Here is a 13,177-nt window from a genome sequence, read left to right as displayed (position 1 = left end):
TCAGACTTATGAACATGATGTGAAAGACTGAGAAACGATTGAATATGACGAACAGGGGAACAAGTGGAGACTCAGGAGGTAGCTTTCTTAAGGATCCAAGAAGCTGCAAATGTTCTATTAGATGTGGTCTGTCTTTTCTGGCTTCTGTCATAATTAAAGAGGGGTTTTTTTTTTTTTTTTGTGTGTGTGTGTGTGTGAGGTAGGGTCTCACTCTAGCCCAGGTTACCTGGAATTCACTATGTAGTCCTAGGGTGGCCTCAAATTCATGGCAATCTTCCTACCATTCCTTCCAGAGTGCTGGGATTAAAGGCAGACACCCACACTCCCAGCTTCAAGAGTATTTTTGCTTTGAGGTTTTGAAGTTCTAGAGTTTGTTTAAAAAAAAAAAAAAAAAGACTTCTCCCATTAAGTCTTATTGGAAAGTTTCAATTTTATAAATTTAAAATTATGGATAATGCCCTTCATGTAGAAATAACTTTCACTAAGATGAAGTGTAACTAGAGTTATGATACTTGCTAATTAACTAAACTGTACCCAGAAATTTGTCATTATGAACTCTTAATAAGTCCTTAATAAAGAGCTTTTACTAGAAAGCTGGACAAATAGATGTCTAGAAGTTTTACATACTGTCAACTGAAAAGGACATTTAACCAAAGTCATGATCATTTAAAGTTCATTAGAGAATTTGAGTGTAAGTTCAACTTCCTCCCCAAAATCCCACTTGAAATGATGAAGGAGGAGGATCACAAACAATGGAAGAAAAAGTCCCTGTGATCTCAACAATAAAACAAAACTTAGTATTTGGAATTGTTAAACAATTCTGTACTTTTTCACTAGAAATAATGTCCCCACTTTAGCTTCATTTACCTGATAAATAAGTAAGCATTTCAAAGACAAAGACCAGCTTCTGCCTCTTTAATATTTTTCTTTCTTTCTTTTTATTTAATGCTTTCTCAAATACGTCAATAGAGAAACAGAAACTGCCATCTGCCCTTGAGAATTTCATCATATTATTAAAGAATGTGTTGAACATATTTTAGAACCTGTATGTGAGAACACATCTATATGTGGGTATTCTCTTTTATACAAATCAAAAATAAAATGCATTCCTCAAGGCCCATTAGCTGGCACAATGTAGAAAAAATTTGAACTCTAATAAGGTGATAGCCTATTACCAAGGTCATCAGACTATGTATGTGTTTTTATAAATATAAAAATGTATAATATTTTAGACTTAGGATGAAAAAACAGGTTTTAGATTAAAGAAATTACTTAATATGGAATGGACATAAGCAACTAATAAATACCTACATTTTATTTGCCTGAATTAGAAATGACTATTTAAAAATATGTTGTCCCAAATGGTAAGCAGAATGAAATGCTTGTTAGTACATACTCAACGATGACATGGTTAGTCTATCAATTTAATGAACTCTGTACCTTCTCCTATGAATGGGAGGTCTCCTGACAACATCCCCAAGAACACGCATTGAACTGAAAATGAATGATGGAAGAAGTCAGTGATGCAGGTGAACCAAACTGAGATACAAATGTATGACACAAATAGAGACCACTCTGGAAGGAGACATAATCGTTAAGGACAAATAGCACAGCATAGAAGAAACTGAAAGAATGAGGAAAATATAAGAACCAAAAATGTCTGACAAAAAGGCTTGTGTGGGGTGTGTGTGACTTTGTTCCCTTTTTGCTCCAAGAAGTTAATCAGATGACAAATTATGAAGTTGGTTAAATTAGAATAGTAAGTGGATCAGAAAAAACGTACTATTTAAAAAAAGATCAGAACAGAAAGGGCCAAACTTTTAAGAGGGGTTCCTTCACTCTTTCAAATTCAGGCCACACAATATGCAAGTAATATTGTAATAATTAGTCAAACTGTTAAATAATTAAAACCCAACTTCTATTCCATTTTATCACAAGGTGCAAGATAATCCTTTATACTATGCCCTAACAAGCAATCCCATACATAACACACAGGTTGAAAATACAAATGATTTAGGTAACAAGGTATTAGTTTTAGATCAGTCTTAAGATCACCATGTAATATTGGGCATGTTATTAAACATGAGCTTCAATTTCCTTATCCAAGCTGTATGATCCACACACATGTGGCTCTTAAATAAGTCATGACAAAGGGATCCACAGCAGGTGATAACAAGAATTGTACTATTTATTTCAAAAAGCTCTCATTCCTTTATGTTATTATAAACTAAGACATGGAAGTCCTATCAAATAATTACCCTTGCTTCAGGGAGAGCATTCAGGCAGCAGGGATCATGTCCAACATCAGTATGTTTTTTCTACTACTGTCAACAAGAGCAGCATGCATAAAATTGGGACAGAATGCCTTTAGAAACTGATTTTTCTATAACCTGGAATTCTAATGGACATGAATACAACACATAAGTTAAAGAATACTGCTTACTTTTCATACTAGTATCCCAAACTGCACCACAAAATATAATATATATTATACAAGAGCATTTCACCACAAGACCTATAACCTGGATTTGACTGAAAGTGATATAAAATATAGCACCAGTCTTCTCATTAGCAAACATGAGGAAAATAATGCCCAACTCATGGTAAGGATTAAGACCAAATGAGGTAATGTGCTATGAAAGAAATCTGAAAAAATTAGCAAACTAAGTTCTAGATTTTAGTCTTAGTTTCATGAAGGCAGGGACTGCTATCTTATTTTTTTGTGTGTTTGCTGAACCTAGGACAGTGCCTGGCATAATACAATGAATGCTCAATACTTACTGACTAATTAAAAGAGTAACTGAAGAGCAAGACATAGTGGTAGTGACCTATAATCTAAGCACTTGGGCGGTAGCAGTAGGAGGATCAGGAGTTCAAGGCCAGCCTCAGCTACTGAACTCTGTCTCTTCCACCCACCAATTAAAAAAAAAAGTGATAAATGTGATTAAGATTACATGCACTATAACCATAATATAATAAGGAAGTAAAGAATTTTTTAAAAAAGATTTCTTTTTATTTATTTATTTGAGACAGACAGAGAGTGGGAGAATAGGCGCACCAGGACCTCTAGCCACCACAAGTAAACTCCAGATGCATGTGCATCTTTTGCATCTGGCTTACATGGGACCTGGAGAATCAAACCTGGGTCTTTAGGCTTTGAGGGCATGCGCCTTAACTGCTAAGCCATCTCTCCAGCCCTAAAGGAGTATTTTTAAAAATAAGTAAGTAATTACTCCAGCTGAGTTGTTGACATTAATTATTTAAAACAACTATCAGTAGCCAAGCGTGGTAGTTTACGTCTACAAAACCAGCATATGAAAGACTGCCATTAGTTTTACTGCCAGCCAGAGCTACATAACATAACTGTCTCAAAAATTAAAACAAAATAAAAAAACTCTCTGCACCCTCTTTTACTAGCTGAAAGACCTTTTCCTCAGAGAGTCACTCTGGTGGCAAGTCAGCAGGCATGGTGGCACTTGTAAAGCCTGCTAAACTCAAGCAGACAGCCAGTGGTGAGAAGTTAATCCCATTTGCAGACGGTTGCCAAACTGAGGACTAAAGCTGGATCACACTTATAAAAGTCCCCCAAATATATGACATATGGGAAAATGTCAACAGTGTTACTGTATGTCATGATCATTAGACACTTGACAATTCAGACATCATCAGATTTTCTGCATTACAAAAATGGCTTTAATTCTCAGCACATACTGTATAACTCAGATATGTTAGGATTATAAATTCATATTCATTTCTTAATCAAAAATTGATGTGGAACTGTTTACTCCAATATTTTTTTATTACTTTTACTTATTTGAGAGAGTAAGTATAGGTGCATCAGGGTATCTTGCCACTGCAAAAGAAAACAGGCAATAAGACATTAAATGAGCAGGCCATCTTACCTGCGCTGGTTCATTTCTGCATCACTGGCTGCATTCTTCCCAGGTCCCCAACTGTGCCTACGGAATGGGGACAGGGAACGCATGGAGGCCCTCAGAACAGAGCAATTTGGAGGCACTTCGGTGATACTGTCCATTTCTTCTTCTTCCATTTCACCTAAGCCAGCAGGCTCACTCTCACTCTCTCGACTCTCATCAGTTCCTGGCCTGTGACTGTAGAAGCCATCTGAGTTTTGATGATCTCTGGGCCTATTTAACTTTGAAATGTGAGGGAGTGACAGATCACTGCCATGAGAAGACTGCTGATCTAAGGAAGTTGTGTCATCAGTAGAAGAACTGGATCCTGTGGTATCACAGACCAACTGTTCATCCTTGGGCTGTAAACAAAGAAAAAGCACATAGGGTTGAAGCCAGCAGGACCAATCCTACAGTTATTGAAGAAAAGCCAGTAGCTTCATAGAAGCATGATTGTAATTACATTCAAAGCTCTTTGTCCACTAATAAAAGATGTTCTTGGTTTACCTCTTTCAGTCCTCTGACTAGAGGTACCACACTAGAAGAAACATGATTTCTGCATGACTACAACAGGCAGTAAAAGTTAAGATATCAAAACTAAGTACAAGGTGATTTTTAAATATTTTTTGTTCATTATTTATTTATTTATTTGAGAGCGACAGACACAGAGAGAAAGACAGATAGAGGGAGAGAGAGAGAATGGGCGCGCCAGGGCTTCCAGCCACTGCAAACGAACTCCAGACGCGTGCGCCCCCTTGTGCATCTGGCTAACGTGGGTCCTGGGGAACCGAGCCTCGAACCGGGGTCCTTAGGCTTCACAGGCAAGCACTTAACCGCTAAGCCATCTCTCCAGCCCACAAGGTGATTTTTAAAAGTCCCTTTGAAAACAGGTCAAGTGGCTTCTGTCATTCCACTGAAGGTCTGACACATACAGACATGGAAGAAAGCTACTACCTCTTGTTTCACTGAGAACTGGCTGAGTGCTATGAAGGTGAATGATGCAGGAGATATTCCTGGCAATGTGATCTTTAATAAAGTGACAATCTGGCCAACCCCTAGAACCCAGGAGGAATTATGAAAACCTCTTCCTAGTTGCCTAACATTCTCTACTTGCTGAAAGACACCAAACATGTAACATGGCCAGTGAGGAAAAGAGGAGTTCAATTTCATGTTACACAAAACACCAAAAAAGGGGCTGGGAAGATGGCTCTGTGGTTAAAGGCACTTGCTTGCTTGTGAAGCCTGAAGGGCCAGGTTCAATTACCAAGTCAGTCACATAAATCTGATTTTAAAAGTGGCTTAAGTGTCTGGTATTGGTCTTCAGCAGCAAGACACCCTGGAGTGCCTGTGTGTGTGCATGCAAACATGCAAGTAAATAAATGAAAATGAAAAAAAAAAAACACTTAAGTACGTAAGAGACTTATGTTCACATGCTCAATTACATGTGGCAAGAATAAATATTACCACTTATTATTCACAAAACAACTGTACTATTTCATGTTAATACAAATCTACAGAAAAGCAAGTATTTTACAGATGAGAAAATTAAAGCTCAGACTGGTCAAGTGGTGGCCCAAGATGGCATGCATGTTAGAGTCTCTTAGTACCTGCACATTGCCCTGGATAAGAAAGTGGAGATGAGTAAAAGGCATGGTTATTATTTTGTAACAAAATATCACTAAATTAGCTATTTGATGAAGTATTTCTATTTATTTATTATGTGTGCATGCATGCATATGCATATGTGAGCACCCACCAGGGTTTCTTGCTAAACTAACTTCAGATGCATCTACTTTGTGAGTCTGGCTTTATGTGAGTACTGAAGAATCAAAACTGGGCTGGTAGGCTTTGCAAGCAAGTATCTTTAACCACTGAACCATCTCTCCAGTGCTGATGCTATATTTTCATTAAAAGTGAAAACAGCCGGGTGTGGTGGCACATGCCTTTAATCCCAGCACTCAGGAGGCAGAGGTAGGAGGATTGCCATGAGTTCGAGGCCACCCTGAGACTCCATAGTGAATTCCAGGTCAGCCTGGGCTAGAGTGAGACCCTACCTCGAAAAACCAAAAAAAAAAAAAAAAGTGAAAATAGGAGCTAGGGCAGATGACTTCACAATTAAACTTGTTTGCTTGCAAAGGTTGATGGCCTGGGTTTGATTCCTTAGTAACCACATAAAGACAGATGCACAATATGGGTGATGTCTGGAGTTCATTCTGGTATGTCCCCTGCCCCATAAACAAACAAACAAATAAATAAATGTTTAAAGAAATGAAAATATATTTGTTCAAGGTGGTGCATGTGTATGAGGTGTTACACGTATCTGGAGTTTGTCTGCAGTGGCTGAAAGCCCTGGCATGCCAATTCTCTCATTAAAAAAAAAAAAATCAAAAAATTAGGAGAACTAATGAGCTCTTTCAGCTTTGGAATAGAAAACAAACTTTGAACTTAGGAGTCTTTTTAAAGGTTCAATATAACACTTCTTATTAAAAGTAACATTTTTAAAAAATATTATTTACTCATTATTTGTTTGGGAGGGAGGAAGGGGGAGAGAATGAACACACCAGGGCCTCTAGCCACTGTAAATGAACTCCAGACACATGTGTCACCCCGTGCATCTGGCTTACATGGGAACTGGGCAATCAAACCTGGGTCCTTAGGCTTTCCAGGCAAGTGCCTTAACCACTAAGCCATCTTTCCAGCCACTAAAACTAATACTTTTTACTAACATTTTAACACTACCTGTTAAAATCATCTTTTGTCTTTTATGCTTGAGCTCATCTTCACTCTGAAGAAGCCATTGTCCTAAATTGTTTACATGTGTGGAAAGGGATGGGAAGATGGTTCAGTGGTTAAGGTGCTTGCCAGCAAAGCCTAAGGACCTGGGTTTGGTTCCCCAGTACGCACATAAAACCAGATGTACAAGGTGGTGCATGTGTATGGAAATTCACCTTAAAGAAAAATAAATAAATAAAAATAAATTTAAAACATAATGTATGCAATGAGCTGAGGAAATCCAAGGAGCTCACTGGGAAAACTCAAGAAACTCGAGACCCAGACTGTCTAATAGACTCTTGTACTTTGGAGCAGGCAGCAGAATCGAGGTTGTTTCAATTCAAATTCCCTACTGTGTTATTTTAATCAACTTTAACAAGTCTATGAGGATAGTCTTAAAGTCAGTAAGATCAGTCCTTTCACTGGGTCAAGTTACAAAACAAAATTCTTTCATCAAGTAAATTCTAAAGTAAAATAGGTATTTAAAAAAATAATCAGCTAGACGTGATAGCACATGCTTGATGGAGGTAGGAGGGTTAGGCACTGCAGGATAGACTGGGTAACATGAGACTCTCTCAAAGGTGTGAACGAATGAACTTAGTAATTTGTGTATAGTATACGACATGTAGATGTGTGTGGAGTCCAGAGGAGAATGTTGAGTACCCATCTCTATTGCTCAACTGTGTACTTTCTTTGGATGGGATCTCTCCCATAACAAGAGCTGCTGTCAATGAACTCCAGCAATTCTCTAGTATTCCTCACCCCAACCCTCTATCCCGTACCAAGCTTCTGAGGAATTCAACTTGATGGTTTCTAGTCCAGGAGACACTCATTCTTAAGCAGCAAAAATGCTCTTGACTGCTGAGTCATCTCCTAGCTCCTGACTGCTTTTTTTAAATTAATGAAGGACTGAAGTAAAAATAATAATCCTACAACAGTCATAACTATAAACTTTGGAGGCCACTTCCAAAATGTCTTAGTTCTCTCTACTGGGTTAAACAGTATCCTACAGAAATACATATCCTCAGAATGTGACCTTGTTTGGCAACAAGGGTTTTCCAGCCATAATTAGCTAAAATGAGGTCCTAAAATGAGTAGGGTAAGCCCTAGGCCCACTATGAGTGGTGACCTTTTGAGATGCAGAGGACAAGAGTACAGGACAAGTATGGTATGAGACAGAAGCAGAGACTGGCAAGGCATCAGAAATCAGCAGAGAACATGGAACAGATGCTTGTTCATAGCCCACAGGAGGAAAGCCAGCTCACTGACATACTGACTTTGGGACCTCTAACCTCGCAAATGTGGGAATAAAGTTTTTAAAGCCACCCAGTTTGTGGTTATTTTTTCCAACAGTCTTGAGAAACACCCACACCCACTCACCCCCCCCACACACACCCACACACAACCCACCTTTGGTTGCCTGTATTTCTAATTCTCAAAACAATACCAGGACACAAACAGAATGGACATCAATAACCAAAATGTGGCAAACTTGTTCTAAAATACCTGAGAAAGGCTTCCCAGGAAACAAAAACTCTGAGTTAGTTTCCATTTGCCCTATGTTCTTACAAGTTAGCTTTGCACACGAACAGGAGATTCTTCACGTTGTACCTAGTTTGACAAGGCCATTTCTTGATGAAACACCAAATAAAATATACAATAAACAAGATAGCACTCTGCCAATCTGAAACTGTTAAAGTAAGCATCTATACTTTTATAGATTAGAACAAAGTGAGAAAATCTTTGCTGATTTGTTTATACAGATTTTTAAAAGGACATCTGACTACATTGTATCCTCAACACAATCTCTTTCCTTGGTGAGTGCTAGAATATTTCCTGATGTGTACTTTCTATTATTATCTTACTGAGAAATGACCAAGGAGTCTTCCTCATAACCATTTGATATCTTCAATCTTGCATTTCTGAAGAATGAGTTTTTAGAGTATACTAGTCTAATCGCCAAGTATTTAACTTTTTATTGACAACTTCCATAAATATAGACAACTGGTCTCTTTCAACTTCCAGTCCTGGTAAGTTTTCCCTGACCTCTACTACCGCACGGGCTCCCCACCTCCCACCCTCCACATGGCAGGAACTCTCTGTGCTTTCTTCTCTTTCCCCTCCAAATCCCTTTTCACATTTCTTTCAGGGCCACATTTGTTCTTCCACATGGGCTCCCAGACCGTGTGGTGTATGCCCCCTCTCCCTGGCCACTTTCCCTTCCCTTCTTTGGCCCTTGAACTTTTCCTTCCCCTCCCCTCCCCTGCATCCCAGACATGTTTGAAGAAATGTGTGGTGGTTTAAAAATAATTCTTTAAAAAATATAGACAATATACCATGATCATACACCCCCGTCCACCACCCTCCCTTATTATATTCAAGTATTTTTATTAAATGATTCAATTCATATGAGTTAGTGGCCATTTCTTAATGATAAACAGATCAAAATTCAAAATTAAGACTGAATGTAGTTATTACATAAGGCCAGTAGTTTTCTTTAATTTTACACTGATTGCAAAGAAGGCTCTAAATTACATTTCCCAAATTTTTACACGTCCTCAAAAGTTTCCAAATTTTACCATGTCTTTTTTTTACCACTGCAGGACAAAAAACTGTTAGTGGCCAAACAAGAAATCAAACCCCAAAATAAGCGTGGTCTTTTTACAGATAGGTATGTTGACCCCAATGACAGATTAAGCTTTTATTATGTCTATCTAATCCCAAAAATGATTTCAAAAACAGGGTCTCCGGTTGTAGCCCAAGGGCAGTTTTGACCTCAGGATCCTCCTGCCTCAGCCTCCTGAATGCTGGCAAGAATGACTATTAAGTGGAGTTTTGGATTAAAGAGGTTAAAAATTAATATAAGGCTGGTGGAAAGGCATTATAATCATGGATGATGGCAGTAGACAAAATTTTGGGTTTTAATGAATCTCAAATTCTTTGTAAAGGAAAATTCTCTTCTAATAGTTGGGTTATTAAGTACTATCTCCTTAAATTTTTTTTGAGGCAGGGTCTTACTCTAGTCAGGCTGAGATGGAACTCACTTGATAGCTTAGGCTGGCCCCCAACTTCTATCTCAACCTTTCAAGCATGGGGATTAGAAGAATGAGCCACCATTTTGCTAGTGGGGTGGCGGGAACAAGGGTCAGATTCTTCCCCAGCTCGCACAACTCTTCAGGTGATGCTACATACAGCTAGGCTCAAATTCTACCATATAAACCACAACACTACTATCAATGTTCTAGTAAATAAGACTGAGAAGGATCTGAATCCTAAAAGTAAAATATAAAACTACAAACCCTTTAGGGGCTAGAAAGATGGTTTAGCAGTTAAAGCACTTGCCTGTGAAGCACAGGGACCAAGGTTTGAATTCTCCAGTGCTCATAGATGCACAGGGTGGCACATGCATCTGGAGTTGGTTTTCAGTGGCTGGAGGCCCTAGCGTGCCCATTCTTTCCCTTTCTCTATCTCTCTCTGTCTACCTCTTACCCCCTCAAATAAATAAAGAAACACAGTATTTTTAAAAGGTACAAAACTTTAAAAGCATAACATCAACTGTCAGCAGACAAAGCAAAACCAGCACAAGACATTTCTATTATATTTCATCAAATTAGAAATTACAATATAAGAGCCAGGGTATATAGGGAACATCACTTCTTAGTAACAACAACTTTGCTATTTTTTAATGGGCAAAGGTATGAATAGATTCTCCATAAAAGAAGGTGAATGAGTTGCCAATGGACACACAAATCAAAACCATAATGAAATAAACACTACATGGATACCAGAAATGTAAAACAACTATTTAGTATGTTGCTAAGGATGTGGAGTATGTTGAACTCTATTTCTTTTCTTTAATATTTTATATATTTACTTTCTTATTTGAGAGGGGTGGACAGAGAGGAAGGGAGGGAAGGGGAGGGAGAGAGAAAGAATGGCATTGCAAACTCTAGCTACATGTACTACCTTGTACATCTGGCTTATATGGGTACTAGGAAATTGAACTTGGGTCTGCAGGCTTCCTTCTCAGGCAAGCACCTTAACTGCTAAGCCATCTCTTCAGCCCTCTGTTTCTTCCTTTTGGAAAAAATATTTATTTATTTGTAAATAGAGAGAGAGAGAGAGAGAGAGAGAGAGAGAGAGAGAGAGAGAGAGAGATACAGAGAGAATGGGCATGTCAGGCCTCTAGCCACTGCAAACGAACTCCAGAAACATGTGCCAGCCTGTGTACCTGGCTTTACATGGGTCCTGGAGAACTGAGCCTTGAACCAGGGTCCTTAGGCTTCACAGGCAAGTGCTTAACCACTGAACCATGCCTCCAGCCACAGCCCTCTGCTTCTTTTAAGACTAAATCCATATTGACCATTTGATCCAACAATTCCTCTTCCTAGTACTTTACATCCTTTAAATTTCATTAACATGAATCTTATTTTTAATATGTTATTTATTTGCAAACAGAGAGAGAGAGAGAGATGAGAGAGAGAAAATGAATGAATATGGGTGTGCCAGGGTCTCTAGCAACTGCAAACGAACTACAGATGCATGCACCATTTTGTGCACCTAGCTTTACATGGTTACTGGGGAAATTGAACCCAAGTCATTTGGCTTTGCAAGCAAGTGCCTTAACTGCTGAGCTATCTCTCCAGGCCTACATGAATTTCTGAATGAAAGAAAATTGATTAAAAAGGAATTTTTTTTTTGTTTCTGCTGGAGGAGTTGAAAGAAGATTGAGAAGGGGCACAAAGAAACTTTCCAAAACCCTCAACTAAAGACAAATAAATGAATTCTAAGTAATGACAGTGAAATATATGAGACCTATTTTTAAATGCATCATCAAACTTAGGTAGACCTTCAATATACAGAATCATAGTTACGCAATAAAGCAATGCAATAAAAGGAAGAATCTGGGAGGTAAGTATATGGATACTTGCAGCAAAATTTGTCATTGTTTCTATATGATTCTATTTTTGTTTGTTTGTTTTGTTTTGTTTTTTGAGGTAGGGTCTCACTCTGGTTCAGGCTAACCTGGAATTCACTATGTAGTCTCAGGGTAGCCTCAAACTCACAGAGATCCTTTTACCTCTGCCTCCTGAGTGCTGGAATTAAAGGCATGCACTATCACACCCAGCAGATCCTATGTTTTTATAATAAAATGTTGAGAAATATCTGTTTGGCTTTCTTAATCAGTAGTACTATTTATCCATTCATCTATTTAGAGAGATAAACATTACATAAAACTAGATACAAGAAATATAAAAACTGCTATGAACCTCGTATCTTATTATGACACTTAAAAGAATCGTGTACATTTAATATTGCTAAAATAGTTTTCACTTTCATTCATCCACCAAATTTTTATTATCTATATTATATATAAGGCAGTCTGCTGTGTCTTTGAAAACAATAGCTCACATTCTAACTCATAACAAAATCTCTTCATTTATTTGTGTGCAACATTTTATCTTTGAATCTTAGGTACCTAATCAGAATGGCTTGCATTATGTATATTTCACACACACTTTTTCTCTTAGCTAGTTACAAGAACTCCAAGATTTCTTCTCATTTTGAAAACAAAAGATAAATATTAGGTTGCTGATTTTAGAAAGAGGATGATCTTAGGAAACAAGCAAATACTTGTAAGAATAAATATGAAGCTCTGCCTTTCTCTAGACACGAAAGTGCAAGATGTATTTTCATGAAAACTTATTGGGGGGGGGATCCATGTTTCAACTTAAAAAGAATTACTGTTTAAATTCCATTAAGAAAAAATCATCAGGCTGGAGATGGCTCAGGAGTTAAAGGTGCTTGCTTGCAAAACCCGATGGCCTGGATTTGATTTCCCAGTACCCATGTAAAGACAGATGCACAAAGTGGCACGTGTATCCTTTACAGTGGCATGAGGCCCTGGAGCTCATACTCTTTCTCCCTCCCCCCTCTCATAAACAAACAAGTAAATAAAAATTTTGAAGAAAAAAAAACACAAGTTCTTAGCTTTAAATGGTGGTAGACACCTTTAATGTCAGCACTCAACAAGGGAGGCTGAGGTAGGAGATTTCTGTGAGTTCAAGTCTAGCCTAGGGCTACGAGTGCATTCCAGGTCAGCCTGGACTAGAGTGAGACCCTGCTTGAAAGAAAAAAGGCGTAAATAACAATAAACCAAAAACAAACCAGAAAGGTATTTTTCCACTTCCTAAACAACTTCAAACAAAGGCAGACCTCCCCTCCTCCATTTTTTTTCCCTCTCTTACAGATGGAGTTTTGCTATGGCTTCAAACTGAAGATCCTCCTAACTTAGCCTACTGAGTGTCTGAATTACAGGCATGCACCACCAGGCCCAGCCAGCAAGTAACAAGGCAGAAGTCTTGGTTGCACCCTAAATCTTCCTGCTAGTCCTTACTATTGGGAAAACCATTTGTGGCATTTGAATACAGTGTGAATGCCCTCTCTGCAGTGGGAAAGACCTCTGTTCTTAGGGGACAAAACAGAGCCTG

At 38.3% G+C, this 13,177-nt stretch overlaps 1 protein-coding gene across 10 annotated transcripts in view; it reads right to left on the bottom strand.

Moving 5' to 3' along the window:
- Positions 1-13,177, bottom strand: part of Akap13 (A-kinase anchoring protein 13) — a 283,132-nt gene that overhangs the window by 74,822 nt on the left and 195,133 nt on the right. For 7 of the 10 annotated variants that reach the window (XM_045145632.1, XM_045145633.1, XM_045145636.1 and 4 more), the window contains 2 exons: positions 3,903-4,276; positions 1,441-1,494 (listed from right to left, as the gene is read on the bottom strand). In XM_045145632.1, coding sequence (XP_045001567.1) covers positions 1,441-1,494; positions 3,903-4,276 — 428 coding nt within the window. The remainder of the gene's footprint in view (positions 1-1,440; positions 1,495-3,902; positions 4,277-13,177) is intronic. The other 3 variants (XM_045145638.1, XM_045145639.1, XM_004658170.2) reach the window with 1 other exon arrangement.

The sequence above is a fragment of the Jaculus jaculus genome, chromosome 3 (genome assembly GCF_020740685.1).
Source record: "Jaculus jaculus isolate mJacJac1 chromosome 3, mJacJac1.mat.Y.cur, whole genome shotgun sequence".
NCBI classification, from domain to species: Eukaryota; Metazoa; Chordata; class Mammalia; order Rodentia; family Dipodidae; genus Jaculus; species Jaculus jaculus.
The sequence above is the reverse complement of the archived record's forward strand: the minus strand, read 5'-3'. Positions and strand labels throughout refer to the sequence as shown.